General features: G+C 39.7%; 2 protein-coding genes across 2 annotated transcripts in view; one reads left to right on the forward strand and one right to left on the reverse strand.

Moving 5' to 3' along the window:
* Window positions 1-1,087, forward strand: part of GYS2 (glycogen synthase 2) — a 49,543-nt gene extending 48,456 nt beyond the window's left edge. Inside the window, exon 16 of the mRNA XM_077774527.1 lies at window positions 703-1,087. Within this exon, the coding sequence (XP_077630653.1) occupies window positions 703-921 (219 nt within the window). The 3' untranslated portion in view covers window positions 922-1,087. The remainder of the gene's footprint in view (window positions 1-702) is intronic.
* Window positions 1,088-5,503: 4,416 nt separating this feature from the next.
* SPX (spexin hormone) lies at window positions 5,504-13,193 on the reverse strand. The gene is made up of 6 exons (XM_077774546.1): window positions 13,188-13,193; window positions 12,687-12,767; window positions 12,449-12,506; window positions 11,762-12,184; window positions 10,855-10,940; window positions 5,504-5,712 (listed from the first exon to the last, which is right to left on the reverse strand). The coding sequence occupies exons 1-6, from the start codon at window positions 13,191-13,193 to the stop codon at window positions 5,668-5,670; spliced, it is 699 nt and encodes a 232-aa protein (XP_077630672.1). The 3' UTR covers window positions 5,504-5,667.
* Between the last annotated feature and the right edge of the window lie 2,054 nt (window positions 13,194-15,247).

A 15,247-nucleotide genomic window follows, 5' to 3' on the forward strand; every position in this document is an offset into this window, starting at 1 on the left:
CACGTGAGTTATCTCAGTGGATCTTAGGTAGGACAATTTGATTAAAATCTAGTGATATTTACTCAGTAACTGGTGGAATTTTAGGGTCAACTAAGTGACCTAGTTTCCAGGATTCTTTCTAGTGGTGGCTGTCCATGCATGTCAGATTGCCTATATTCTGCAATTTCATTGAGCAAATCTGAAAAGTGACATAGAGACTGAGAATATCAACAGTGTAACATGACAGTTGATATTAAAGGCTCTGGAGTCCTGGTACAAATCTTTGCTCTAACACAGGGTCATGCTGTATGATCTTGGGCAAGTCATCTGGCCTCTCTAATCCTCAATTTTCTTCTGTAAGTGGGGAAAAACAAATTTGTTGGTGTTGTTACAAGGATTAAATAAGATAACATAGGCAGGTAGGTAGGTAGATAGATAGATAGATAGATAGATAGATAGATAGATAGATAGATAGATGGATAGATAGACAGATAAATAGCACCTGGCACATTTCAGTGCATAATGAAAGAAGTTATTCATTTAATGAATCTTTATCAAGTTTAATGGTACCAGAATCAAAATAAATCAAAGATAACAGCTCATAAACAGACCATAAAAACATCCAACTATGCTTTTTTATTAAATGCAAATGCAAAGTGTTTACCACATTGAAAAAATCAAGAAGTCATTATAATGCTTGTGACTCATTTTTGTCTTTGGCAGACAGAAGGATTTAAATATCCCAGGCCATCCTCAGTTCCACCTTCCCCTTCAGGGTCTCAGGTCTCTAGTCCTCAGAGCAGTGATGTGGAAGATGAAGAGGATGAGCACTACAATGAGGAAGAGGAGGCTGAAAGGGATCGGTTAAACATCAAGTCGCCATTGTCTCTGGGCCGGGTTCCTCGTGGGAAGAAAAAGCTGCATGGTGAATACAAGAACTGAATTCCACGCTTGTAGAACAGAACTAATGTAGTAAGAACATAGTAAGAATGATTATTCAAAGACATGAAAATGCTTTTCTTCTTCTAACTATTACAAGAGGATTTCTTTCTCTGCCTCCAAAGGGGAGAAAATTAAGTGAATCACAATTTTCTAATTTCTAATAAAATCCAAGTAATTTCCCTATACTCTTTTTTCACCAGTAAATTTAGGCATGAGGAAGTGTTCATTAAAGGAAAAAGACTAGATGTGGGTTGTTGTTGTTGTTGTTTTAAATAGGCTCCAAATGTGGAGTTTGAACCCACAACCTTGATATCAAGACCTGAGCTGAGATCAAGAGTCAGATGCTTAACTGAGTCACCCAGATGCTCCTAGAAATATTTTTAAATATTTTTAAATTTTTAATTTTAATTAAATTTTTAATTTTAATTTNAAATAAAACTTTTTAAAAAAAGGCAAAAAGAAAATATAGAGTCTACTTAATTATAGTAAGGACAATGTCCCTAAACACATCATGGACGTGTTTAGGGACAATGTTGAACAATTGTGAACATATTTTTGTTTTAAATGTAACTAAACCTAGGGGCTCCTGGATGGCTCAGTCAGTTGAGTGTCCAACTCTTGGTTTTGGCCCATGTCATGATGTCACAGTTTGTAGGATCAAGACCCACATTGGGCTCTGTGCTGAGCACGGAGCCTGTTTAGGATTCTCTTTCTCCCTCTATCTCTGCCCCTCTCCCACTCTCTCTCTCTCTCAAAATAAATAAATAAACTTTAAAAATTATTAAAGGTAATGACATCTAAATAGGTAAAAAAAACAACAAAAACAAAAAAAAACAAAAAAAAAACCTTCACTCACTCTTGGATTATTTTTTTCCACAACTTAAGAATTGTTACATTTAGATCACAGTGAAAACCTTGGTTGCCGTATCACTTGACCTAGGTCTGCAGAGCTTTTTAAAAAGTTTTAGTCTGCTCAGTGCTTGAATGGCCATGAGTCAGATGGCTCAGGACTAGTGGGAAACTGTAATCCAGCTCTCCAACGGCTTGCCCCATTGATGAGGAGAACAAAGCCAAGAAAAATGCAGATTGTTAAATCTCCTTACAGCCTGCAGCCCACTGATAGATACCTGAGGTGTGCAGGAGGTGACATTCCTCCAGGGTTCATGGCTGTCTTAATGCCTTAATATTTATATTTCATTAAAGATAAAAGCAACCTTATCTTGACAATAGCTAAGTTTTGAAGGTCCTGCAAGACCCAGCTTTCAGCATACAAAAACTTCTTGGAAACTTATGTTATCTCTACCCCACCCCTCCCTCCACAAACTTAAAATATATAATCAGTCTTCCTTCACATTTGTAGATACAGTTCTTTCTGCCTATGGGTCCTGTCCCCATTCTATAATAAAATTATCTTTTTGCACCAAAAATGTCTCAGAAGTTCTTTCTTAGCTGTTCGCTCTCAAACTGAAACTTCAAATCACATCACTATTGTTAAGAAATAGTAGATGAATGGTGGATAGATGCCATAAATCAGGCCCACAATGGAAGATGACTGCAAACTTACCTCATTTAGAGATTCAGGAAAAAGGGAAGTAAAATTACTTAAGGCCTAATCCTTGAAAAATGGCCTGTGGATGCCAATTAACCCCACATCTGCAGAGCAATTTGGGAAAGTCTGCACAGGGAGTCAGAAAATATGAGATGGACTTGTATTATAATATATTCACGTGCTGAAGTGACAGAAAGATCTCATGATAAAAAGTGGGTTCAGTGTTACAAAAACCATGAAAATCTATTCCTAGTAAGGTGGCACAATGTGTCTATTCAAATGATACCCTTGGTTGGTAACTGGTTAATCTATGTTATTGAAAGCATGGGATTTCCTCTGTAAAATAGCTTCTTAATAAAAAATTCTTTAAATTCGAGTATTTGTTTTCTGAATGAAAGAATAGTTTTCTAATTAGTAAGGAGTACAAATGATAGAGCACATGGAAATACAATGACTTGCAAACACCTGTTTTTTTTTTTTTAATGTATACTTATCTTGAGAGAGAGGGCGCATGTGCACACACACACACACACACACACACACACACACACACACACACACGCATGAATGGGGGAGGGAAAGAGAGAGAGGGAGAGAGAGAATCCCAAGCAGGCTCTGTACTGTCAGCATAGAGCTTGAGGTGGGGCTGGATCCCACGACTCTGGGATCATGACTGAACTGAAATCAAGAATCAGATGCTTAACTGACGGAGCCACCCAGGTGCCCCAGCCAGTGCAAACACCTGGTTTTGAGTGGCATGTTTCTACCCTGTGCTCAGTCCTCTATTCAGACAGCTGCTGCTACTGGACTCCATCCCCTTGCTTCAGTCATTTACTGTGCTTTCTCCAAGACTGACAAAGCCAGGTGAGGAGCAACAAATAAGGCTGTTAGTAGGTGACTCTGTTTCTAGCACACGCCATATACACAGCTGCTGCACAAATGAATGGTCTTACTGAGAGAAACAGAGGCACAAAAAATGGATGTTTTTAAAGACTGTATGTCTTCATAAGTTGGAATACAAGAACTATAGACAGAATGTTATCGCAGCTGGGCACAGGGGCCTGTATGCAACTACTATGTTAATCAGCACATCTGTATGGCAGAACAACATTCAAGGAATTCAAGCACCTATAATACACTTGGTATTCTATACAATACTAATAATATTATAATATAATACTGTATTATTTTAATAGCTGTTGGTCATTTATTTCAAAATTATTTTAAATTTTTTTTAATGTTTATAAAATAACTTAGATAGAGAGAGAAGAGAGAGAGAGAGAGAGAGAGACAGCATGAACAGGGGAGGGTCAGAGAGAGAGAGGGAGATACAGAATTTGAAACAGGCTCCAGGCTCTGAGCTAGCTGTCAGCACAGAGCCCAATGCGGGGCTCGAGCCCACGAACCGTGAGATCATACCTGAGCTGAAGTCGGACACTTAACCGACTGAGCCACCTAGGCACCCCTAAAATTTTTTTTAATATTTATTTTTGAGAGAGAAACCGAGACAGAGACAGAGCACAAGTGAGGGAGTGGAAAAGAGAGAGGGAGAATCCAAAGCAGGCTCCAGGCTCTGAGCTGTCAGCACAAAGCTGGACACGGGGCTCAAACTCACAGACCACAAGATCATGACCTGAGTCAAAGTCAGTTGCTTAACAGACTGAGCCACTGAGGTACCCCTTAAAAACTTTTAAAAACTGTTTTAGTGTGAAATACTTGAGGTTGTTCTGTTTAGTTGTGGGAAGAATTATTTCGCATGATAGGGTTTTAAAATATTCTTAGAAAAAGCATGATGTTTAAATAGCCAATATGTATAAGTCTGTCACATGAGTAAAATCTCAATAAACAGGACATAAGCACCATCTAGAAAATCCACTTTAAAGCCAAATCACAATAAATGACAGGTGCCTATTATAATACCACATAGTTTTTTTAATGCTAGCATATTATTTTTTGTAAGAGATCTGTGTTACATTAACTTGAATATAGTTTCATTATTCAATTATGAAACAAGATACAGACAAATCTTATAAGCAAGGATTTGATTTCATAACACAGTGAAACTATAATTCCAAGGTACAGATACATTCACATAAAGATATACTTTAGCTACTGAATAATGCCTATATACTGATGACAATAAGAATTAATGGTTTCCACTTGTGACATTTATCAATAATAATTCTCAATTAATTAGGTCAAAAAATTAACATGGTGATCATATTGCAATTCCAAATAAATAGGTTATTATGCTTGTTGTGGAAATGTGTGTGTGTGTTACTGTATGTGTGTTTATTTTTGATAGTTTTGAACCTAAGTTCAAAGTTTTGAGAAGGACCAGATTAGGCATATCACCATGTACTGATGTGATCAGGGTGTCTTTATGTGACATTTTAATGTAAAATAAAGCCTAGAGCTCTAGTCAATTAGAGTAAGCAGAGTCTTTGAGTCTGTTTAGCTGTGAAAAATGAGCTACCTCTGAAAAACTGGTTTGTTCCTTTTGTACAATGTACACAGGGGAAGAGCATGTCTCCATCTGCTTATTTTCCAGTAACCTTGGAATTCAGGAGATCCCCAAATAGCACAAAGGGGAGCTCTCCATTGTGGAACCTTCCACCAGCTTCAGAGATCACACCCTCTTTCAGCAACTACACTGAAGTGCTCTTATCACATGGCTTCTTCCCAGTCACCTCCCTCCCTCTTCCCTTCTTAACTTATGTCTCCTAGATGAACTACTAAGAAAACATTCTACTCTTTCCCAACCTGCCATGCCTCCCCTGCCCCTCCAGGGAGATGAGGAAAAGGCAGAAAAGGAGAGGGAGATTCCCTGCTGAGTGACCAGACAATGCAAGTGGAAACAGAATGAAAAGACCAACAGTTAAGAATCGTTAGATCAAGATAGAAACTCTTGTAACAAAAAGAAAGCACACTCTACAAAGTCTCCAGCCTTATACTTAATTCTAAAGGCGAGTAAGATACAAGGTTACCTAAACAGGACCTGAAGCAATGAAAGAAGACAACGATGATCTCAGCTAAGAACTCTACATTACCTTTACTTCTGGAAAGAATAAAACTGGTTGTGCATGTTCCTAAGATTACAACTGAAGTAAAAAGGCTCCAAAGGCTTTATTTACATGGTTCATATTTTCAACAAGAATGGACTGTGTTTGAATGTAATCTGGTCTATTTTCATCAGATTAGTAGTCTTCTAGGACTCTGGTTTGATCAGTTTTCTTCTCCAGCTGTAAGAAAAAAAAATACATAAAATAAACATACTTTTCCATGTTTCAAAAGGAAAAAAGGTAAGATAAATAGAACCTTAAAAAATATACATTTAGCCTCCTAGATTATGTTAACTCCTGCATTTTGCTATGGAGAATCTATAGCAAATTGATTGACTTGATTTAAAAATTTTTCCCCTTAGCTTGAGACACATAGGGGAACTCACATGTTACATATGACTCTCCAGAATGAATGAAACTATAGTATGATATGTTTGGTAGAAATCTGAAAAGGCCACATGTCTTGCTCTAAGTGTGCCTCATGTCTAAAATATCCACCATTAGGGACACCTGGGTAGCTCAGTCAGTTGTGTCCAGTTTCAGCTCAAGTCATGACCTTGGGTCTGTAAGTTGGAGCCCCTGTGTCCAGGCTGTGTGCTGAGTGACAAGACAATGCAAGCGGTAACAACGAAAAAACCAACAATTAAGAATCACTTAATTAGAGCCTGGAGCCTGCTTCAGATTCTGTGTCTCCTTCTCTCTCTACCCCTTCCCTGCTGGTGCTCTGTCTCTCTCTCTCTCTCTGTCTCTCTCTAAGATAAATAAATGTTAAAAAAATTAAAAAATAAAATAAAATATCCACCATTAGAACCATTAAACTGTATCAAGGCGCTGTCTCCCAGTTTCCTGTTAACAGTGCATCCTACTTGGGAAAGATGACATGGGAATACTTTTGCATATATTCTCTTATTAGCTGAGCTATACTAGGCCTGGAGAGGAAATGAAACAAAAAGAAGGGACGCTTGTTAGATGGATAGGATTGCAAAACTTTAGAGCACGAGATACCATTTCCGGGGCAGGATAGCTAAGGAGTCAGATGATAGGTTCCTGGGACTGTAACAATGGGCAGAAGAGTTAAAACCTACCATGGGGTTTGGACCGGTAGTTACCAGAGGAAAATGCCTCTCCTAACTTTCTTTAAGATTATTTCTAGATAAAACTGCATTCCCTTAGTTAGTTACAATATAATTTGAATGTCCGGGTTACATTTTAACTTGAATTGCTAGCATATTTTAGAATATTACAGATGATAGGCTGCTCTTTAAAGAGAAGGAAAAAAACCTCAGTAAGAAGTACATCCTCGTATATCAGTCACTAAAATAAAAACTCACTATATAAAATAAGAGCCTACCAAAAAATACTTAAGGATTTTAGAATAAAAATATTAAGGGCAGCTAAAAACAAATATATCATATGGAAATCCAAAATTTTCCATCAGTTTAAACTAATAAAATTTTGTTCCTTTATTTCATCATCAGAATCTCTGAAAACTTCAATGATTACAAAATGACATTTATTTTCCAGGGCACCTGGGTGGCTCAGTCGATTAAGTGTCTGACTCTTGATTTCAGCTCAAGTCATGATCCCAGGGTCATAGGATTGAGCCCCATGTCAGGCTTTGCACTGAGCATGGAGCCTGCTTGGGATTCTCTCTCTCTCTTTCTCTCTCTCTCTCTCAATCTCTCTCTCTCTTTCTTACACACACACACACACACACACACACACACACATGCTCTCTCTAAAATAAGAAAATTTAATTACATTTATTTTCCAAAAAAGACTTGAAATTGAGACATATAATCACACACCCTTCCCTAAAGTTTCTAATGAAGATCCTTCTTCCCCTCTTTAAATTTTTTAATGTTTATTCATTCTTGAGAGAGAGAGAGAGAGAGAGAGAGAGAGAGGGAACAAGTGGGGGAGGGGCAGAGAGAGAGGGAGACATAGAATTTGAAGCAGGCTCCAGTCTCTGAACTGTCAAGCACAGAGCTGGACGTGGGGCTCAAACTCACAAACCACAAGATCATGGCTTGAGGGGAAGTCAGACGCTCAACTCGACCGAGTCACCCAGGAGGCCCTTTCATCCTCTCTTTACAATTAGCCCCCTGCCTTTCCATTCTAGCTCACTTTTTTTTTTTTTCTGGCTCCATACATTTTCCCAGCAACCAAATCAAAAACTTCTCCTTCAATCCATCTTCGTCAGCGATCTCCTCCTACACATTTGAACAATCAGTAAGCGTGCCTGCTCAATAGTCCAATTTAGAAAAGGTCACCTTGGATGCAGCATCCTTTACCCATGTTTTAACTACTTCTCACCTTTCCATTACAAGAGTTCTGACAGCCATGCCAGCTAGCACTATTTTCTTCTGGTCCCAAATTTGCTCTAAACAAGATTTCAGAAAGGGCATAGCAGTGGCAAGTAGAATCACCAGGCAGGGGGGCGCCTGGGTGGCTTAGTCGGTTAAGCGTCCAACTTTCGCTTAGGTCATGATCTCGCGGTTCGTGGGTTCGAGCCCCACGTCGGGCTCTGTGCTGACTGCCAGCTCAGAGCCTGGAGCCTGTTTCAGAGTCTGTGACTCCCTCTCTCTCTGACCCTCCCCTGCTCACGCTGTCTCTCTCTCTCTCTCTCTCTCCTAGAAATAAATAAAACATTTAAAAAAAAATTTAGAATCACCAGGCAGGGGCTGAGTGGAAGTTGTGAACTGCTATTCAATGGCCTGTCCTAACCAACGCGATCCTCCTTTCCATTGATTTCTGTGCTCTTACTAACCATTCTGCTACATGTGATGCTTTAACCACTCCTTTCTTGGAATTCTCCATCCTTGATTTCTGGAAATGCTATTATTCTGGTTCTCCTCTTACATCCCTGCTTTCTCCTTTAACTGTCCCTTCACTGATCTGACTTTCCTCCTTTCCCTTAATCTCTAGGTGTTCTCCAAGGCAAATCCTTTATTGTCTGCCCTTCTGTTATATCTGAGGCCTAGAAGAGATTTCCGTTTTCATGGTTTCAACCTTTCTTAACTGGCTCTGAATTTTCAGTCATTCTCAAATCTGACTAATCATCAGAATCATTTGGAGTAACTTCTTAAGGATGCAGATTCTGAGGCCTCATCCAAGTTTTACAGAATCAGAATCTCTGAGTCTAAGGCTGAGAAATCTGAATTTTGAGGACTCTCTCCAGTTAACTCTAATGGAATCAGTCCACAGATGGATAGTTGAGAACCACTGACCTACACACCTTTATTCACTGGACCGTCTCTGTCATCTTGAACTGAACTTTAATTATAGCCACAGAAATTTTCATTCCTCGACAACATAACCATTTCAAATTCTCACACACACCACTTCAAAAACGTGCTTGTTCTGGATTCCCTTTTATCCCTTCGGTGAATAGTTACCCACGTTACTTATTCTTCCTTCCAGGACATCTCAGAGTGGAGCTTCTCTATCCTTTCCTGACCGACTGTACCTCATCTCATCACTCCTGTGGTTTCCTTTCACTTTCCTTGGCTTCTCCCTGATTCCCGTCTGTGGTATTCTTCTTTGATACAAATGCATTTGAGAGACAGAAAGGTATAAAGGAGAGAGCTGTGGAGTCACATGGACCTGAGTTAAAATCCCAACATGGCTTTATACCAACTGGGTGACCTTAGAAAAGTAAATATACTTCATGAAGGTTCAGTTTTCTGAGCTGTTAAAGGTTAGCATTCATATTTGACACACAGTAGACATTCCCACATTGTAGCTATTTTTCCTGTTCTTATTGTTACCTTCTCTGCCATAATCATTGTTACCATTTTATTGTTATTCTCCGTGCCATAATCAGATTCATCCCCCTTCACCACATCATGGCTCTGCTGTGAATCCAGAGGGCATTTTACTGATTTTCAGACAAGGACAAATTATCTTCATTCTTCATCTCAGTTTTAGTAGTACTTGCTATGTAATAGTGGGCAAGCCACTTAATCTTTCTATGCCTCTATTTCCTTACCTGGAAAGTGTGGATAATAATGTCGTTACCTCTCAGGGTTACTATGAGGGCTAAATGTATTGACTCATACCATATGCACACACACACACAAACCCATAAACTTGAAGCTTGAGCAAAAAGTACCTTTTGCTCTCTTCTCCTCCCCACTTGGCCCATCCAATACTAGGCACAGATGATATGTCTTCTGAATCAGCATAAGTGTCAGAGCACAAGGTCAGCAGCCTGTGCTTTGATCACCAGATCATTTGCTATATGTTTTTTTAAATATTTAAAATTTTTAATTATGTCACCATATGGCATCATTACAGTTTTTGAGAGGGAATATTCTAGATCTGTTTACTACACTTTGATGACCTCTATTGTTAATAGCAATTAAAACTATGTACCTTGTTTCAAGTAGCTCTCATAGCAACCCTACACATAGGCATCATTATTCCATATTACCAATAATGATACTAAGACTCAGGGTCATCTAGCTAGTAAAGCAGCAGAACCACGATTTAAACCCAGTCTGTTACATACTACAAAGCCCTGGCTTATCTAGTAGCAAGGTGCCTTAATTCAACTAGTGGTTTCAATGATACGTGGACAGAGTGTCTCTTTTTTTTTAATGTTTATTTTTGAGAGACAGAACACAAGCTGGGGAGGGGCAGAGAGAGAGGGAGACACAGAATCCAAAGTGGGCTGTAGGCTCTGAGTTGTCAGCACAGAGCTGGATGCGGGGCTCAAACTCATGAGCCATGATATCATGACCTGAGCCGAAGTTGAGTGCCCAACTGACTGAGCCACCCAGGCGCACCAGAGTGTCTCTATTTGAAAATTACATCTAATCTTAGTATAGAAGCAGCTGTATAGTAAAATGAAAATTACACAGGCTTAGAATCAGAACTGGCCCAGCACTCTTGCTATGTGGTCAAGTAAAAACTATGTCATTTTCAGCAGTCTCATTTGGTTCAATAGTGAGCAACTGGATTTAAAATTTTTAAACCTCATTGACTTCAGGTTTTTCAACTATATATAATGAGGTTGAACTCTGAGCATTTTTAGTGCTAGAGTTCTAAGTAAAATAAGGTTAAAATAGGCTGTGGCTTATGAAATGAATATGAAATTCCCCAATGTCATCAAGGAAATGTTTTTATGTTCTTGGAGACTCACTTTAATGAGAAATGTGCTAGTGTTTATATAATAAACATGACTGAATTTCTTTGGGGGGGGTGACTGTTAATTATATTTAAAAATCTGAACAAAGGCAACTTTTTTGTATTCAACACAGAATCCAAAAAGTAATCAAAGCTTCCCCTGGCAATTGAAAGAGGTCATTATATTTGTACCTTCTTGAGGTCTCTCTGCAAGGAAGCCAATAGCAGAGCCGCTGTTTCTCGAAGAGTTAGTAGTTGCGGATTTGGGCTTCGTCTTTCTGGAGAAATAAAAGTGTATACACATTCTATTAGTATTTAAATACTCCTTCAGTAGATAAATCTTATTCTGATGTGCTATAAACAGAACAGCCTTTTTGAAATAAATTTTTGATACTTCAGCAAAGGGTGCCCCTTACACAGAAGACTGATTTTTATGAACTTCACACTTCCCTTGGACACTACTTACAATTGGTTATGCTGTGTATTACAGATATGGAAGGGAGTGTAAATATACTACAAACAGTATCATGAAAGGAGGGTGGATTAAGATAAAGAACCTTTAGTAATTTCTCCCTTCAGAGCTTAACATGAAATGTCTGGGCGGAAACATTTAGATGGAATGGATCTTCCTTGGAGTCTGGACTACTTCCTCTCTCCGTTCAAAACAGTTTGAGATAACAATTTACATTCTTGGCCACACATAAGGCAAGAAATAGTCCCTGGCCCTATTCTTAATGGCCCCTACCTATTAGCTATTTCTGATTTTGAACCGCTTTATAGTCCTTTCTAGTAATGTAACAGGGGCGCACATTTGAAGTTTCCGGGGAAATCATTACTTTAGTAACAAGAACATTTAAGAGGAAACCGCGTTAAGGTCTTGCCAAAAGCGGGAGGTACATTTAGGGACAGTAGCACAGTCCTCACTCCTCCACTTCCTTTACTCATCGAACGTGAACCCCAGGTTGGCCTTTCCCTGGATAACCTCCACTCCCGGGACCTCTGCACTCCCGTCGGGCAGAGGGCACTCAGAGCAGCTGAGGCCCAGNCCTGGGTCCTGCTGTGTGTCGCCGGCCCCGCGCCCTCCCCCTGGCTCACTCACCCGGGGGCAGCCGGTCCGAGAGGTCCTTCTTCCGGCTCTGGTCCGAAATGAAGCGGCGCCCCTCTGCAAAGGCGACACTGGGGCTGAGCCGGCACGCTAAACACCCAACAATCGCGGTTAAACTGTGCTCCGCGCCGCGAGTCCCCAAGCCAGGAGGGGTAGGTCCGCAGTGGCGGCCTGGGTCCGCGCTGGATTTCGGGCGCTCGACGCGCACCCCCGGGCTGCACCGAGAGCCTTTACCCGTACTCTGCCCCTGCGCGGCGCGCCCCACGATCCTGCCCGCACCCCAGTCTTCGCCCTGCAGAGACCTGCCCGCGCGCTGCCTGCGCCTGCTGCGCCCAGCCCTCCCCCGCTCATGGGCTTTGGAGAAGTGGTCGGGTTCAGAAGCCCGTGGGGTGTTCCCCAGGCCAGTCTGGAGCCTTCCTGTGTGACAAGAGCCGGCAACCCTCCAGCTGGGGATGGAGAATTTACTTTTTTTTTTTTTAGGGTGGAGAATTTCTAATTATTGGGGAGTCTTTCTCTCCCATTGCCACACGTCCCACCCCACTCAGTCCTGCAGGATGACTATGGCTATTTAAGGGAACATATTTGATATTATTTTCTCCCCACGCATCTATCCCATGGATTCTTACACCCCTGAAGATCTTCCTGTTTTGCTGTAGGGGGAGCAAAGTATTTGGAACATACGTGCACCCTTCAGATAGAGCATAGATTGGGGAGTCCAGTTCCTTCTCTCAAAGAGTCCCTACAACCCAGGTAGAAGAGAAGAGCAGTTAATAACACGTTATAGCCCAGTCCTCTATTAGAAAAAAGAAAGGGGGGGGGAGGGAGGGAGAAGAGAAGAAAAAAAAAAAAGGAAGGAAAGAAGGGAGGGAGTGAGGGTGGGAAAGAACACCCAGGAACCCCAGTTTTCACGTTTGGTTACCTGCGGCGCGTTGCTGGAATTTCCTATGAAAGAAAACACTAGAAAAAGAGCCAAGGTTGTTGCCACCAGACTTCTGAGTCCCTGCAGGAAAAGATCAAAGAAAGTAATTTCTGTACCTATAGGATCTTCTACTTCCATTACACCCGGACAATTACAAACCTCTTACCTTTCGATGTGCTCTGTTTTTAATAATTATTTTAATAACTATTTTAATAACACTCAGCATGTGGGGGAGAAGGTGATTCCCCAGTGTACGTTCTAGTTAATTTTATTTAAAAATAAGTAGAAATTATTTTAAAAAGTAGAAATATGTTATTTTCATTACTTCACTCAAATGAGTGGTTTTTTTGAAGTAAAATCAAATGATTCTGATATTTTAAAGCATATTGTTCGCATATCTGTTAGCCTATAAAATTCTTATTAAAGATAAAATAGGTGAAAAGCTATAAATAGTTTCATAAAATAGCTTAGAAGTCTCCAGTAAGTAAAACTTTTACTTACCTTCATGTTCTGCTCCTTTACAAAACCTGCAGTAACTACAACTTTGCCTGTGAGTTTTCTAATCTTGTTCTGAGAGTGGGGCTTTTAAGTCTTCGTGTCTAGGACCCCTCCGGACCTTCAGTAGAGTTAGGGAGTCCATAGGGACTTCCTGTCAGTATTCATGATTGAGAGGATCTGACGATTTTTCCAGGGAGATTCATTTGCAGGAAGTAGAGAAAATGATTGATGAGTGGACATAATTTATTTAGATACTGACCACATCAGCCAGAAGATATTCTGAATATATCAATATCATTGTTTTTGCTTTTCCAACTAGCTTCCAAAAGTAGTTATTAGTAGTAGTAGAGAAAATGTTTAACAAGCTCAGGCTGAATCAAAAGTAAATGAATAAAGTAAGCAAACTTGTCTTGGGTAGCTAGCTATCAAGCTATCACTGATGACTAGAGATGAACCCTTTGGGTAGAAATGAAGAGGTTAGGGGATCTCAATGGAATTTGACATCGATCCTTCATTTAAGTATCCATTCAATTATTTAATAAACATTTATTAAAAGCCTACTACATATTGGACATTTCTTCTTTTAGTTCAGGGAACACAGCCATGCATTAAAAAGACACGGTCTCTGCTATGATCAAGCTTATCTTCCAGTCAGGGGAGAAATACTGTAAACTGGTACACAGATAAATAAAGGTAAATAAGGTAATTTAAAGCTGTTTTAAATGCTTTATAAAGTAAAAATAAGCAAGGTGATGTGATAAGGTAAGTGGTAGGCAACATTAGAGAAGGTAGCTTTTGCAGGAGGTCTGGATGGATCAGGTAGAGTCAGACAGGAGATGAGTTAGAGTGAGAATTAGTGTAACAGGTAGAGTAAATAAAAGCAAAATCTTGGGATGACAAGGAGCTTGGCTTGTTTGAAGAATGAGGAGAAGACCAATGAGGCCAAAGCTGAGTTGGTCACAGGGTGATAGGAGAGAGCACGTGGAAATGAGGTCCCGAGAAGAATTGGGCCAATTCATGTGCAAACAAGATTACAAGCAAAAGTGATGATGGTTTAGATTTGGGTGGTACTTGTAGGGAATGGAGAGCTGTAAATAAGTTTGGGATAGGTGTTGGAGGTAGAAAATATAGAAGCTGTGGATAAATGGGATATTAGAGTATAAGAAAAATAAATCAAAGAGGAGTTTGGCATTTTGCCTTGAACACTGAGTATGATAAAGCCATTACTGAAATTGGAGACTTCATAAGGAGTCAGTTAAGAGACGGAATTAAATTTGAATATTAAAATTAAAATACGCAGTAAGCATTCAAGTTGAAGTTGATTCAGGATTGAAATTTGTGGGGCTGATGCTCTCTGCCGGCAAATAGATTGTGTAAGAGAGATTGGGATTTGGGCACTTGATATTTAGACTTGACAGCTGTGAAGACATGAGCACTGAGGTTTGATTAGTAAATGAGAATGGAATATACAAAGTAGTCTGTAGGTAGGAAGTGGAGGAATATGTAGTCCCTTTAAAGCATAGGTCAAGCAAGAAGGAGCCAAAGCTGCTATTGTAGTATTTCCCAAGGCCTTAGAAGAAGGGGAAGATTAAAACCCAAGGACTAAATGGTTAACACCAAAACTGGATAAAATCTTAACATTTCTTTAAATATTAGATTTTATGATTTAATTTCAAGGGATGGCAGCAACTTCCAAAAACAGGCAATAAAATAAATAAAATTATACATTGTTTCAAATGAACTCCTAGGTGAAACCCAAATATAAGGTCACCTAACAAAGAAATAAAATGCCTCTTCCCCCACTCCCTATCAAAAACACAGAAATGTGTTTAGAAAGAGAAAAGGAAAGTGAATCACCAATAAAACAGTGTTTTGAATTTATAATTTGAAGGGAAAATGTATGATGTGGCTTGTTTATAAAAGTTTAGCTGATGAATTCGCAGGCAGATGTTTTACGTCAAAGCTGCCATTTTCAGTATAATATGCACAAGTGAAGAGAATGGTTTTGACATATTGTCAATATTGTAGTCTCATCAAAAGTAGCATAATGCATTTGTTCTAAA

This window comes from Crocuta crocuta, unplaced genomic scaffold (genome assembly GCF_008692635.1).
Source record: "Crocuta crocuta isolate KB4526 unplaced genomic scaffold, BGI_CrCroc_1.0 scaffold176, whole genome shotgun sequence".
Taxonomy (NCBI): domain Eukaryota; kingdom Metazoa; phylum Chordata; class Mammalia; order Carnivora; family Hyaenidae; genus Crocuta; species Crocuta crocuta.